At 38.1% G+C, this 16,585-nt stretch overlaps 1 protein-coding gene across 1 annotated transcript in view; it reads right to left on the bottom strand.

Moving 5' to 3' along the window:
* The window catches only part of PXDNL (peroxidasin like), a 267,071-nt gene that overhangs the window by 81,909 nt on the left and 168,577 nt on the right, over positions 1 to 16,585 (bottom strand). The window contains exons 8-10 of the mRNA XM_074943098.1: positions 14,090 to 14,207; positions 8,283 to 8,452; positions 7,477 to 7,746 (exon numbers count right to left, since the gene is read on the bottom strand). Coding sequence (XP_074799199.1) covers positions 7,477 to 7,746; positions 8,283 to 8,452; positions 14,090 to 14,207 — 558 coding nt within the window. The remainder of the gene's footprint in view (positions 1 to 7,476; positions 7,747 to 8,282; positions 8,453 to 14,089; positions 14,208 to 16,585) is intronic.

The following is a 16,585-nucleotide window of genomic DNA, read 5'->3' as shown; positions in this document are numbered from 1 at the left end:
AGAACATGGCTTGCAAGAATGATGATCTGTCACAGGTCCATTAAGACAAAACTTTATTGTAATGAGTACAGCTGGGACTCTGAGGGCGAACAGTACACAGCTCTGGCTCCTATCAGAGTCTTCCTATTTATGGTGGATAGCAACAAAACATATTCCTAAAACCCCATCTCTAAGAGAACAGAATTCATGTCTCATAGCATCTTATGCAAAAATGAACAAAAGAAACATTCTGAAATCAAAACTCTTGTGTATGATAACAGCAGCAGTAAGGAACAACATGGAAGATTTCCACAATTCTTCCTCTGTCAGAGAAGCACCAAAGGTAAAAGCTAGACTTCATCTCATTAATCAAGGAGAAACTCTTTGCTTATGGTTCAAATGCTGCCCTTGAACCTCCGTATACAAAAATGCTAAGTACATGGATGGAGGCTACTGTTGCTGCCGGGGGATGGGCTTTATAGCTGATTGCTGGTAAAAGTGCTTCCCAACTCCTCTTTCACAGTGTGGTGAACTACAGGGCAATGCTGCTTTAAGTGGCTGTGGAAACACTGGTTCCCCAACAACATACCTTATCGTGGGGAGAGGAAAGGACAACTGAGGAGTTACCTCAGATTAGGTAGGGGTGAGTAGAGGCAGCAGCAATGGAAGGACGGATGCAGGAAGGAGCAAATTACTTCTCCCTGCTACTCCAGCTCCTGCTTGGTTCTAGTAGCGACAGGATTTTGGGGCTGTTTTCCCTCCTCAACCAGTGGGTGTGATATAATGTGCCTTTCATAACATTATTCCTGCTTTAGATGAGAAAGTAAATGAGGATACAACAGTAAAGATGGACTAAAACAAGAACCAGTTATCCAAATCCCCTTCCCCAAACTTGGAGGGTTTGTATGAAATGGGACCACCACTAATTTTAGTTTTGTAAAACAAAAAGCATTTTTTGCCACCGCTATAGCAGACAAAAGGCCAGAGTTAACGTAAAATAATCCACTGGAGAAAGAAGATGAAAAGAAAGTAGTTCATAGTTAGGTGTCCCTAACATCAACATCCAACCTTTCCACGCATATGTGTCTCACACCCCCTTAAGCTTTTGCTTTCTTTTTAACTACATACAGTTAATGCAGATCTCACTTTGTGGAGGTAAGTAATTCGCCATGTGCTGCACCACCTTAAGAAGTGAATATGAATGCCATATTTCTTCACCTTTTCCCAGTTCCCCATTTCTCTGGGTGTTTTGATTCCTGATTTAAATTCAGGAAGACGACTTTCAGAAACTTCAAGCAACTGAAGTTAAACTGCAATTCAAAACACTGCAACTCAAGGTAGCTCAACTGATATTATTGCATGCTTCTTTTATCTTCTATTTAATAGATTTTTTTAAAAATAAAAATTACTACTACTGATAATTATTTCCAGTAAATATGAACATATCATGATTGTGAGCTATGTGAATAAACATATCCTATTAAAAAAAAGTTTTCCCCCAAATCACTTTGCCCCAAAATGTACACTTCATCTTGACTTTGTTTTTGTGTTCCATTTTCTATATTTATTGGTGTTCCCTCTTCAACATACGTGTGTGTGTGTACATATATATATAAATAAACTACTACTACAAGTAATATCTCTGCTGAAGAGGAAATACAAACACAAAGTCAAGATGTAGTATTCTCTCTCTGTACATATATAAAACCACACACAGCATGATTGTATGGTTATGGCATGCAGAGCCAGGCATTCAGACCACCTTATCTCCACCCTGTAGTGACACCATGTACCAAGCAAAAGATTATGATTAAAGCACTTTAGTGAATGTGGTGTCAAACTAGATGAAACTGACTTTTAAAAGATAAAGTTTTAACTCCCTGCCCCCTCCATTTATGGTGCTTGGTAAAGGCACAATTAAGGTAGTTTGAGTGCCTCAAGTGTGCATTTCAATACATTAACTGCTTTGGGTTCCTTTAAAATTTAACCTTAACTTTGAATTTCCTGGGTATGTAATGTTTGGTTTGGGGATAATTAAAACATTCTTGTAATGTGTTATACCATTAAGTTACTGATATGTCAGCTCAACCGGATCTCCACCTTCATTTTTTGCCTGTGAATATGCACTAGGCACCATTTAAAACTCAGCATCATTTGTCTCGGGAACCTGTAGTAACTACAAGCTCCCAAAGTTAGAACTGGTAATTCCATAGTGGCAGCATGATGTGAAAATGGTGAAATGTTTAAAGGCACTGATTCCATATGTCTATAAACAGAAAGATACACATCCTGCACAGAATTTTAGATTGCCTAGGAGAGCATAACTCCTTCGAGAATATTCACAGTCTATTCAGAATTCTTCCTCCAGATGAGCTGTCTTGAAAAAGGAATTATTATTAATTACCGCATCACAAACAAAAGATACTAATTATGCTCAAGGGAGATTCAAGAATGGCTAAGTACCATCAAGTGTAATCAGACTTTTGTCTAAGGTCCCAAACAACAATCTCATGTAGATTCTTCAGAAGATGCTATGGCAGAAAGCCATGTTGTAGGGAATTAATTAAAACAGCCAAAAGAGTTGGCTTAAACGTGATCAAAACCCAGTACTAACTACAACCAGGAAAACAGAAGATTAAAATCCAAATGGATTTGTCATTTCCACGTTTCACCTCTTTTGTCACTGATTAACTTATGTTCTTGGGACACGACGTTTATAATCGGGTAAAACTGGGAGTTGTATTGACCATTCTAAGGCAGCCCATTTGATGTTATAATACATTTGACTTTTTCACGCTCTCATTTACTGTTATAGAAAGCCCAGAAGCAGATTGCCAATGCTAAAAAATTCATGAAGTTACTTAAAACAATTTATTTCCAATGAGGAATCTTAGTATCAAAGTTATTAATTATTATTATTATTATTATGTTTATATTTATCACATAAACAGAGTTTTGTCATCTTACTAAAATCAATCACGGCAAAACCTTTCTGGCCACACATTATAAAGCTGCTTACTGGGAATGCGTATTGATTTAATTAATTGAGTTTTGAGCGTTAAATATTGTAAGTCTTATAAACTAAGCACCTGCCTCACATACTGATTTTAACTTTTGAATGGGAAACAAATTTTCAATTTTTATTTATCGCTTGTCTCAGGCAATCTACAGAGCAGATTTTATGTTATTCACTCTAATTGCTGCCACAATATATATGGATACTATAGTAATTGGAACAAAAAGAGGGAGCATCTGCTAAAATGACATATAAGCATAACATGTAAAACACAACATGAAATCTGTTTTCACTGTGAAATAAAAGAAGCCGCCTTTTGCATACCAGTTGGTTGATTAATGATCCAGCTAAAGAGAAATTAAAAAGCTACATGCTGATACATAAAAGTAACAAGGAAGCAGAAAAGAATCTGGGAGGACAAACAGATGGCAATTTCTATCATATGGTCTCTAAAGATGAAAAACTGCACTCTTTTGCTGGTGTTATCATAGGTTATGCATTATAAATAGTATACATCCAAACAAAGTAGTTCAAAATGCATATATAGGTTATTTAGGAAGGACACATAAGGATAGATAAGATGTGACATCGGTGGGAAATAATTATTTATTGCCAAGAAAAAATTAGAAGTAAAATAACCCGGAGATATTCATAATAATAATGGTAGCAGAGAACCCAAACAGGGAGGGATCAAAGATTAAAGCCTACTGGAGATCTGTGATAAACCACTAGTTCATATGCTGTGTAACACAATTATGATAATTTGTGAAGAAGTACAAATTAGAGTAATAAAAATTATTTTAACCATTCATACTATACCAAGACAAATTCAAAGCACAAACTGGGTATTTTTGAATATAATAATGAAAACCTTCCTGCTATCATATGAAGAAGATACTAGAGAAAGAGTAAAGATGATTTTGCTGTCATTTTTTATTTTTTTCTTTTAAATGTACGTATTTTTGCCTTCATGATATTAAAAAACTTCAAACAGGAAGGCAAGGGCTGAATGATCAGAATTGTTTTTTTTTTTTTTTAAGACTTTCTATTTATTTTGATGCTTTGATAGTGAACACTTTTCTTTGCTCAAGTATTTACTGTTGTGGTTTTTTTTCTGCCTTCCAAAGGGAGCTGCAAACCAACTGAAAGCTTGAAAGTTTATTGCGGTAGCCTCACACAGGAACTCTTTAGCCATTTATGAAATAATAATTTGCATTTTCTTACAACACTTCTCTCACAAGAAATATCCCCACAGCAATAGCAACATGCTATAGAGGGAATACTTTCCTCTATCCCTTTCTATGTAAGCATTCAAATGTTACCCAACCTCCCTTTCCTCCCCCAAATAAATCTGTGCTAAGACTGTGCCAATAGGATCTGCCCATAAAAGGCCAAATCCTATTTGTCTTCTACATGCCACATTCTCACTGGTTAAGTTTTGAAGTCAATTCCAGAAGCTGATTTACTTTATGATCTAGCAGTGGCCTTTGAGACACCACGACTTCTAGGCTTCTATGAAGTTTAGAAACAAAGGTGGTCATGTATCTTCTATTTGCAACAGGTTGGTTTATTCATCGTTAACATTACTGGGTCAATTCTGTTAAGTATTTTTGAACTGGTTGGCAGGGTTAAATTGATCTGAAGGGAGAAGAGAAATGCAGAGCTCTTTAATTAGACATATAAGAAATCATTTACTGGGACTGTACAGTGAATTTTTTAAAAGGCAATGGTGAAAAGTGAATGAAATAGTTTGAAGTACAGTGGGTGGGCAGTGATGTGGATGGGAAGAAGCAGAGTGGTACTCATCCCATGGAAGTTTTGACGGAATGTACTTATTCATCTGGCTCTGTACAGGGACTCTGGCCAACCAGTAAACAGAGAAAATAATTACCTCAGAACTTGAAACTTCTGGATCCATCTGGGAAGGCATCTTCCAGATGGATACACTGTCCTGTATGGACCATCACCACAAAGGCACAGATGGCTGCTTGAGCCCATGATTTAGGAGTTCGAAAATGGAGAGCATAATGGATAAATGACTTGGCAGACATATGTAACAGTGAATTATATACAGTATGGGATAGAGAGGAGAGAGTTAACAGTGTACAATAATTCCCCAAAATGTCTTGGCATGGGGCCTAGCAATCAAACTAGAGCAGCGGTTCTCAAACTGTGGGTCGGGATCCCAAAGTGGGTCGCAACTCTATTTTAATGGGATCACCAGGGCTAGCATTAGACTTGGGGTGGCCTGGGGCTGATGCTCAAGTGCTTCCGCCCCGGGCAGTGGGGCTCGGGCTTCGGCTTCAGCTCTGGGCAGTGGGGTTCAGGTTACAGGCCCCCTGCCCAGGGCTGAATTCCTTGGGCTTCTACTTTGGCCCCCCACCTGGGGCTTGGGCAGGCTCAGGCTTCGGTTCCCCATCCTGGAGTTGTGTAGTAATTTTTGTTGTTAGAAAGGGGTTGCGGTGCAATGAAATTTGAGAACCGCTGAACTAGAGAGATGAAGATAGGAGACTTTGCCCTTTTTAGACAGAATTGAGCACGCCTTTGTGATTGATGAGAGTGGTGAGTAGTGTGAAAATGACAGGGACATAACAGGGAGACTAGTGAATTTAACCAATGAACTTGAAATAGTATATGCTTTGTGTATGGGACAGGGGAGTGTGCTGGCAAAAGCCCTGGCATTCAGGCAATTAAATGAGTCAGACATGAAGATCTGCTTATGACCTTCATGTGCATACGTAATTATTGCGTGTTAACATGACCAGAAAAAAAGAGGTGCAAAGATTGCTAGACAGACAGTAAATCTACCTTCTCTTTCTTGATCTCTCGGTATTCAAGTGAACTAGCAATGGCAGTCCATGGGGGTCCATGCACACGGTCAAAGAAGACAAGGAAAGATTTTAAATTTCTTAACATTTTTTGGGCCTGCTTACATTCTATATACTCTCTTTCTCTCCCTAAAGTGCTTCTCAACTGACTCTGAGAAGATCATAGCCACATTGATTTAGACACGCAACCTACTGATTATTATACTTAGATCATCCAGCCAGGAATTGAAACTGTACCTGGTGAGATTTTCAAACCATCTGTGTTGACCTAACTCGGCCCTTGTTGATGTCAATGGAAGCCGAATTAGTCCAATGGTGAGCACTTCAAAACTCCCACCCATAATGCAATTTAAGTGACCAATCATACAGCATAAACAACAAATTGCTGTCATTCTTTATTTTTTGTTGTTTGCAACAAATTGCAAACAACAAAAGAGGGTATTTTGTAAATAATCCAAAGGCTAAACTGGTTGGAAGAAATGGCTCAAACAATTCAAAACAGTGAAATAAATATTTAAAAATAATTTCTTCATAAGTAATTTCTAAAGAGAAAAAAAGAATAAATGATTAATGAAGAATGTATATCCAGCACTGGCTCCCCGTTGAATACAGGGTCAGGTTCAAGGTCTCCAGCCTGATTATCAAAGCCATCCCTGGGATTGGCTCTAGCTACAGGTATCTGAGACATTGCATCTCCCTCTGCCACAATGACTTTCTCTGACATCTATGATCCATCAGCACAACAAAGCTGTTGAACAATGGGGGAGATTCACAACTGCAGGAAACACTGTGGAACTAGATTATGGGTCCCAGTACTGCAAGGAACCACAAAACTAACCACTTTCAGAACAAAATGCAAAACTCGTTTATTTGATTTAGTTTTCCCTAAGTAAGTTTTTCCACACACACCCAAAATGCACATTCATACACAAGTAAACAAGCCAAACCCCGCTAAAACTAATCCAGTTATTTTCCTTACTGGCTAGAAAGAGGGTTTTGGAGTTTTGTTTTTTTTTTCATTTTTAGACACTGTGGATCATATAAGTACCAACCTAAATAGCTAAAAAATTGTTTACCCAACTGCTTATTTAACAATAAGGTCCTAAAATGGACTGTCAGGTTTGATCAAAGTTAACTCAAATGGTTGTCAGACTGTAGCAGGGGTAGCTAAATGATGCCTTGCACACCTTTGACTATTCTGGGTGTAGCTGTGCTGGTCAATGTTGGTCTTCCCTGACTTTATATAGCCAGTGTAAAATATTCTCAAATAAACAAGCCAAATTCATTCCTTGTGTATCTCTACTAGAGTTACTTTACACCAGTGATGAATTTGGCTCAGTGTTTTACTAATAAATGTTGAATGCTTGAAATACTAATATATAGTTCCAATAAATGTATTCCTGAGGGCTCCGTTCTGCCCTCAGATAGGTATACACCTCTACTGTTCAGTCAACAAGTACTGTGTACATGTGTTTCTGAGGCAAAATTTGACTGACAGGCATATTGGTATAGACCAGACAACAGATTGCAAGACAACAAAGAGTCCACATTTTCATCATACAATTCAAAGCACACATCTTAACACATGACCAGAAAGCTATGTTTCAGGCTTGAGCCATGGAAATCTCAGCAGCAGCTTCATCTTCTACTTACCTTGTACAATAATAATTGCTGATGCTTGGACAGAGCCCTGGTTGTTACGAGCATGGCAGATAAACTGACTGTGGTCCTGCAATGTGATGTTCTGAATGAAAAGTCCTCCAGAAGAAGTGATGTTGTACCTGGATTCATCCAGCGACTCTCCATTTCCTCTCGTCCAGCTGATGTGAGGTTGGGGGTGGCCTGTGGCCATGCATTCCAAAGTGGTGCTGGTGCCAACTAAGACCTCTGTATTCCGGGGATGAATGATAAAACTGGGCTTGGCTAGGGAAGAAAGAAAAACAAGGTGAAAAGGGGCTTTAATTTCCACCTTTTCAAACTAAACTGCTATGCTACTCTTTGAGTAAGGATGATCTTTCACATAAGGTACTGGTTTAAGACGCAGAAGATCGAAGTTCAATTCTCAAGTCTGCTGCAGACTTCCTGTATGGCCTGGGGAAAATTACATAATGTCACACTGCCTCAGATCCCCATCTGTAAAATGGGAATGACAACACTTCCTTTCTCCCACTTCTAGTCTCCTTAAATTTTAAGCACTTCCACCAGGGATTCTCTTACTGTGTGTTTGTAGAGTGCAAAACAAAATGGGGCCCTGATCTTGATCAGGGTAGTACTGTAATTCAGATTAAGTTTGTATAATTTTTCATATTATTAAGTGAATACTTACTAAACCTCAAGTTGAGGTTTGGGGATGCTTTAAGGAATATATTTGAGGATTAAAAATAGATATATTTTTATTCAAGTGAATGAAAAATGTGTTTCCAAACTAGACAAAATGCAAAGAAGCAGGAAGTATTTACTTGGAACACTGGAGTATCTGAGGAAAGCACTCTGTGTCTTGACTTCGCCTGCCACATTCCGGGCCATACATTGATAGACGCCTTGGTCAGATTCTCGGGTATTCTGAATCATGAGTGTCCCATCTTCAAGCAAATTCAACCGCCTGTCATCTTTCATATCCAACGAGTGGCTGAAAATAGAGGAGAACTCTGACAAGTTATCTTTCTCAAATCTGCACATTTTGGAACACTTCTATCATCTTACAAATTACGAAAAAGACACTGAATATTTTGGGGAAAGTATAAAGACCAGATCCTGATGACAAACAAGTGCATTTACTATAAATTAATAGATCTGCATATTATGTAATTGGAATTTTATACTTGGGATGGAGGATAAATTAATGATACTGGGACCATGCATATGTTTAGATGCAACGTTCAGCTTCTAATTATGGGTCTAATACTGTGAGGTGCTGCACACCCTCATCTCCCAGTGAAGACAATGGGAGAGGAGGGCCCTCTGTACCTTGCAGGAATGAGCACTCTGTTAAGTTCTTGAATTTATTTTGATTTTGTTTAATGAAATGGTATAAATTGTCCCCAGTTCTAACAGTCCAAAGTAGCAAGATTTATTGTACATGGTCGCATCAAGGTTACCTGGGTTTGGTCTGGGTCTTGAGGAGAGCACAGGTATTGTATAGCCATTGCTCCCCTCTGTGGACAAGTGGGGAGGAGACAGGAGTGGATTATGACTCTGCCTTTCCCTTCCCCAGTGGAGCTGGCTAGACACATGACGATAAGTGAACAACAGCCTTTGCAACACTGCAGTCAATTATTTTATCCTAATGCAAGAGGGACGAGGTACTTTGGGATGAACTGTGATGCATTTACATGCTACCTCTTACTCAGGGCTGTCATTAAACACCACGTTCTAGCACGAGTTTTGTTTTTAATTGGCAATTGTTCTTTTAATTTTTCTGTTACCATGCTGGATTTGAGATTACACACCAGAAGAGCATTTGTTTACTCATTTGGGGCATCAGTATTGTTTGCTCAGGGCAAAATTTCTTTGTTCCTTTTTTCTGACTGATGCAGTGTGACAGTTTCTTATGAAAGTAACTTTCAAAAATGGTCATCACTAAATTAAATTTTAAATTAAAATTTTAGTTTGCTTAGGCAGACTGGAATAGTGTGGTTTTAACAAGGTTCTCCAGTGTTTGTAAACAATTATCCATCTAGGTTGGCTACTGTAGATTTGCAAAAGGACATTCAAGACACGTAGCCAGTAGTTTCTTCCGAAGCAACTTCCCTGCTGGGCAACATGGTGTGACTATGATACAAGCAGCGTAAACCCACTGAGTGACTCTTCTGGAACAGTTTGTATCGTGGTTGGGGGTATATATATTTTTCCCCACAAAGCTTTAGTTATAGCCAAATTAATTAAAATTTAAAAAAAAAATAAATCTGAGTTTCAAACTACAATTAAGTATATTAAGTGACAATAGTATACTTATCTATAACATCTTTGACAAAAAGCAAGCACTTTAAATAAAGAATAATAAGCATTCAGAGGCAATTTTAAGGACAAAAGGACATCATAAATATTGCACATCTTACATGATAAAAGAGACATTATTTTCTCAAATATAAAGAAATGCATATTTCATCACAACCATCTTGGATTATTTTTAAAAAATTGATTATTTTTGTTACCTTGTTTGCAGTATCTAAATATTTTATTTTGAGGGGCTTTTTAAATGGTGGAAATGTCAGTTAATCTATTTATCAACTAACAGCAGAAGTTCTGGGTAAATTACTTATGTAATTACTGATTCTTGAGAATAATGACAGATGTGTGGTTTGAAGTGTGAGCACATTCAATTCTTTATTGAGTATCGCTTTTCATAACCGTGAGTGCTCGAGTGAATAAATGGTCAATTTCAAACTTTTTGAAGGAAATTTTTTTTTTAAACATATAGGGACCTTCAGCTGAATCGCCTCCTTGCCTTTATGACATCAGATAGCAGCCCAGCTCCAGCCTGGTTCAATTCCTTTAAAGCCACCCTAAAAGCAGGGAAGGGGAATGAAACACCTGTGTCCCTCACAACACACACAAAGACCTGGTACATCTTAACGGTTGAATAATCTACCCAAAGAAGAGAGGTAGTTGGGAGAAAGTGGGGAGGTTGCTATGGGAAGGGAGAGGCAGAAGTGCTACAGATCTCTCTCTCTTCTTGCCCCTTGCCCAGAAACCGGGAACAGTTTTGGAGTAGACATGGGTTGGGGGATGAGGGGAGTGAGAAGTGGGAGGCAGTCATATTTGGGAATACTTGTGACAGCCCCCATCCCCCATTCCTTTAAAAGATGGGACAGCCTGCTGAAGAACAAACCCTGAGTACATGCTGAGATGGACTAAGCATGTACTCAGATGCGTTTCTGAAAAGAAACATCAGTGTGCACTTGGCAAAGAATACACGATCACTAGATAGAATGCACAGCACAGCCTATCTTGATTTCAAACAGGGGAAAGATGTGTGATGGGGTATGTAAACTCCACAGAAGGGGTTAAGGAGCAGTTATGGGCCCAGGTAGCTCCACCCTGCTGCACCTGCAGAGCATGCTCCAGCTGGCGGAGGAGTTTAAAAGAGAGCCAGACAGGAAAGGAGGAGACACCTATCTTGGGAGCTCCTGAGTAAGGGTGCAGCATTACTCCTGGCTGCAGGAGAGAAGACTGCAAGTGACAGCTGCCCAAGGGAGGGACTAGTCTTTCCCTAGGACTAGGCAACTCTTCATTCCATCTTCTGGTGGATCATTTGGAAGGCTTTTGACCACACCCTGGACTGGGAAGTAAAGTGGTAGGAAGCAGCTGAGGGAGACTACCCCTCAGTATTTGATATCGCTGCCTCTCCTAGGGTCCTGGGCTGAAACCCAGTGGAGAGGGAGGGCCTGGGCTCCACTACCAACCCACCTCTTACAAGGGGGCAAAAACCCTTTTCTCCCAGAGAAAAGGGGGATAGAAACATTTAAGCACTGAGGATAGGGCGTACACCCCACAGTAGCTTGCACGTTTGGCTGAGATTCTTTTGTAGGGGATATTGTACTTGTACGCAGGGTCTGAATGAGCTTTCACCTGACATCTAGTGATGAGCCAGAGGAAAAGACTTCCCGGAGCAGACCATGTTTGCACAGACACTCCTACTCTGCCTAGGTGCACAGCTGCTTTGCCAAAATGATCAATTTTGGCTGGTTTGGGGTTACAAGCCACTCTTGTATTTGAATGTAGGGGTAATGAAATGTTGTGATCCTCACTGTATGAGAAAAGGGCAGCAGAACTGTGCTTAGCATGCCCTGATTGAGGGGGTCACCCTAAACTAAACCTCACCCGCTGAGCAGGGATTAAGGATGTCAAAGCCCAGTGAGGAGGAGAGTGGGTGGGGACAGAAATCTGTCCAATGAGTCCTGGATGCTGTTGGACCTGCTCTTCTCCATCATTTAATAGCAGAGTTGATTGAACTCAACTGAGAGTCATTGTTTCTGGCAGAAAGAAAAGGAGTACTTGTAGCACCTTAGAGACTAACAAATTTATTTGAGCATAAGCTTTCATGAGCTACAGCTCACTTCACTGGATGCATGCAGTGGAAAAATACAGTGGGAAGATTTTATATACACAGAAACATGAAACAATGGGTGTTACCATACACACTGTAACGAGAGTGATCAGGTAAGGTGAGCTATTACCAGCAGGAAGGAAAAAAAAAAAACTTTTGTAGTGATAATCAAGGTGGGCCATTTCCAGCAGTTGACAAGAACATGTGAGGAACAATGGGGTGGGGGGAATAAACATGGGGAAATAGTTTTACTTTGTGTAATGACACATCCACTCCCAGTCTTTATTCAAGCCTAACTTAATGGTGTCCCGTTTGCAAATTAATTCCAATTCAGCAGTCTCTCGTTGGAGCCTGTTTTTGAAGTATTTTTTGTTGAACAATTGCCACTTTTAGGTCTGTAATCGAGTGACCAGAGAGACTGAATTGTTCTCCGACTGGTTTTTGAATGTTATAATTCTTGACGTCTGAGAATTATTGTTAAGAGGAACCCCAAGACATTGAAGCCAGACCTTGTTGTTGCCAACTCCACCTGACAAAAGGGTTACGGACTTCTATATATTTGGTTAGACTCTGTTACCTACACCTCCCCAGAAGGGGGTTGGCTCCACTGGTGAACTTGCCGAAGTGCCTAGTCATTGTCTACCAGAAGAGAGACCTCCACTGCACTGGAGCAACCACCAGCAGGCAACACAAGAGATGGGGTGAGGCATGAGCCAGGTACCTAACCAGTCTGCAGTACCACAAGTAGGTACAGCCTGTCACAGCATGCTAAAAATCATAGAAGATTAATCGATCTGGTTGAACATTTTCTGACAGAACAGTTTTCTGTCTTAAAATGTTGATTCAAGTAAACTAAAATGTTTCACAGAAATATATCACTTCAGCCAAAATCTTTGTCAGGAAATTATTGAAACATTTCATTTCAATAAGGATAAAATCTTTTCTTTCTATTTTATCATTTTGACCTTTATGTTTAAAACTTAATTTGTATAACAATTTTAAAATTATATTATAATTTTAAAGACAACATAAAAATTAAGTTTTAAACATAAAGGTCAAAAAGATAAAATAGAATTTTTTGATAACAATTAGATGAAATATTTTGGAATATTTTATTTTGCAAAATACTATTTTCACTTTTTGTTTCAATTTGTCCTGAAACCAAATTTTGAAATCTCAGAATTTCCCACAGAATGAAAATAACATTTTTCAACTAGCTCTCCATATTAACTGACAGACTGAAGACAAGGATTCACACTCTTAGCCAATGCCCATCAGACTTGGCAATAATACCTCCTAGACAAGTCACTTAATCATTCTGTGCTCTAGTTAGACCATCTTAAAAATGTGTCTCAATGTTTTCATATTACATAGTGCTTTTTTCATCTGTAGGTCTCAGAGCACTCTGGGTAAGTAAGCATGATTAGTCTGATTTTGCAGTTGGCTTCACTAAATACAGATATCTGAAGCAATTTCCATGAGGCATTACGGTCTAGTGGATAACACATGGATCAAGTGCCTCAAGCTGTGTCTACACTGCAACTGGGACAACACACATGGGAATACCTGAGCTAGCTTTGACTGAGCAAGCTTGCCTAAAAATAGCAATGTAGTACAATGACACAGGCAGCAGCACAAGCTAGCCACTTGAATACATAGCTAAAGTCCTGGCTGGGCTTGTACTTGAGGGCAAGCCTGTGCCACCAGCCCTGCTGTTGTGGTTACTGGAATATGTGCTGCAGTCACAAATCCCAGTTGCAGTGTAGACCTACCTGTAGAGATTAGAGTTCTATTTATGGCTCTCTCACAAGCATCCTATGTCACCTCTGGCAAATCATTTTAACTTTCTGTTCCTCAGCTACCTCATCTGGAAAATGAACCTCTGCACATTGCACCTAAGGCATGGGGGAGTTCTGATGGAAAATGCAAGGGAGGAGGCATTTTAAAGGACCCTGGAGTTCACTCTCATTTTTAAAAATAGGCCAAGGTAGCATAGAGGTCAGTGAAGAAAGTATTAAATAATAACTTTTCTCCCCCATGATTTTCATTGAAAATGAATTGTGTTGAATTTTCATAACCAGTCTCCTACAGAGTGACTTAGATTAGAAAAAACACACAAACTCATTCTAGATTGCTAGTCCACAAACCCAGGTGTTAACAATAATTAGCATTTGAAAATAGACTAGTATACATGTGAAATGATTGGTTAAGATTTACTTGTTATGTATCCAAATTATCTTGGGTTTAGGATTTCCTTCGGCTTTGCAGGTAAAGTAGACAGTATTCCCTGGGGTAACATCTGCATCCCGTGGCTCAGAAGTAATACGAGGTTTCTCTGCGAGAAAAAGGAAAGGGTAAGAACAAAAGACATCAAAAAGTTTAATCCTGACTTTTGGAAGGAAAACAATTTTTCAACATGATCTAAAAACATGACTAGAGGTTTTGTTGGGAAAATGACACAGTGTACACTAAGCACCCCCTCTTGAAATCAGATTTGCTAGTGCGAGTCTTAAGTTTTGCAGTTGGTAAATAATTAATAAAATATTTGTTTAAACTCTGACTTGTGCCTAGTAAATGTAAATTATCTTGTTTAGAAATTCAAAAAATGTTTTTTTTCTAAAACACTCCACAACATTTGCATCCAGGAACCTATACTGCAATGATTCTTTTTTTAAGTTAATTGCTAAAGGAAAGATGCAATGATAGTTGGGAGAAAAGTGACATTTTGTATTATTATTATTGACTCTAGACATGATAAAAATCACCCCCTTAAAGAAGTTTCACTTTCTGACATAAACTCCTTAGGACTGATTTCTTGTATGGTACTGAGTATTTTCTTACAGCGCCATAAATAACAAATAAATTAAAAAAACAGTAAAAGACATAAAATAAAAAAAAATTATATACTGGATGCCATTGAAAAATGTCTATTGGACTGAGAAGGACTTTTGATTCTATCAGTATTTCCCACTTTAAGAAAAAATAATCTTTCATATACTGGTAGAATCTTTCAAAATGGAAAAGAAAAAATAACCCAACCTTTAAAATGTGACCATTGTATTTTCAAGCAATTTACATAATCACATTTGTATATTATTCAGTATTAAGATCTGGTATCTGGTTAGTCTATTTTCTTATTTTGGTGAATCTATTTATGTATGTTCTTGTTTATATAGTCTGTAAAATCAAAACCTTTTTTAGTTACTATAGAAGAGAAAATGCTTCAAGTTTAGAAAGAAAAAGTGCCAGTACACTAGAGCTGGTCAGGAATTTTCGGTCAGAAAATGCCCTTTTTCCACAATCAAAATTTGCTGTGAGAAAATTTTATTTTTCCATTGTGAAAATCCAGATGTCAGCTCCTTAGCTGTCTGTCTGGAAGAGTCTTGTTAATTTCACTTTCTGCAGGCTGCTGGCAAGCTCAAAAAATAAGTTTCAGTTTTCCCAAAATTGAATTGTTCTGAAAATTCCTTCTTGTGAAAAAAATTGCAGTTTTGACTTTTTGTCATGATTTGGGATGATTTTTATTTCAGTAACACACCAAACTGATCATGGGAAGGGATTTCAATTTCTAGTCAGATCTACAGAACATTAGTTTATTTCTAAAATAGCAGGACATTATGGGTTCAGGTTACCTGTAGATTATTATACCTGTAGATTTTATATGCACTGTTAGTAACATTTTGCAAGCATTTGCACTAATGTTAACTGCCTGCTTATTTTATATAGCTTACTGATTGTAAAACCTGTACATGAGAATTTTCCTCTTTCAGTATTACAGAAATATATTGGCCAATACATTACGTTGTATTAATGCTTTCAGACATAAGCTTCACAGCCATGAGACAAACATACACATTTTAGTCAATGTAAAGCAGAAAGGGTCTTAATCAGAGTTGGTCAACATTTTTGAACAAAAGCTTGTTCAATTTTTTTTATTAAAAAATTGCCTTCACAAAAAAAATGTCAATATATATATATTTAAATGTAGGTCTTGCGTTTTTAAGAAAATGATATCACAATTTTACATTTATCTAAAACCAGGTTTTTGGAAAATGAAAAGTTACGATGACCATTATGACAGGTTTCAGAGTAGCAGCCGTGTTAGTCTGTATTCGCAAAAAGAAAAGGAGGACTTGTGGCATCTTAGAGACTAACAAATTTATTTGAGCATAAGCTTTCGTGAGCTACAGATCACTTCATTGGATGCATTCAGTGGACCATTATGATAGTGTTTTCAATAATGTTCTTTAAAAATTATGAAAAATGTGGTTAAAACCAAAATTATGTCCATTCCAAACCCATCAGAATGAAAACAATTTTAAAATATTTCCCAAAACTAGTTTTTCATTCAGCTCCATTTTGTAGTAAGATACCTAGTAGATGACACTGGTATTATATTAACCAGCCTGTCAATGTAAAGCAGTCATATCCTACCACAAACATTTTGAAGGAAACTTTCATTGGCTTAACAGGAATTCTATTATAGTATGATAGTTGGATATGGCCTAGAAAGGCTGTAGTTAAGAGTGGCACTATATTGGGACTAAATTAATGAATATGTACAGTCTGGTTCACCCTAGAACAAAACTCCTTAAAATGTAATATTGTCATGTTCATTTTCCTCTGGCTGTTGATATTTACTTCCATGACACCCTGTGATAGTTCACAATGATAAAAGCGCTCTTTCTCTCGCTCTCTCTCTGAATTACATGT

Source organism: Natator depressus, chromosome 2 (genome assembly GCF_965152275.1).
Source record: "Natator depressus isolate rNatDep1 chromosome 2, rNatDep2.hap1, whole genome shotgun sequence".
Taxonomy (NCBI): domain Eukaryota; kingdom Metazoa; phylum Chordata; order Testudines; family Cheloniidae; genus Natator; species Natator depressus.
The sequence above is the reverse complement of the archived record's forward strand: the minus strand, read 5'-3'. Positions and strand labels throughout refer to the sequence as shown.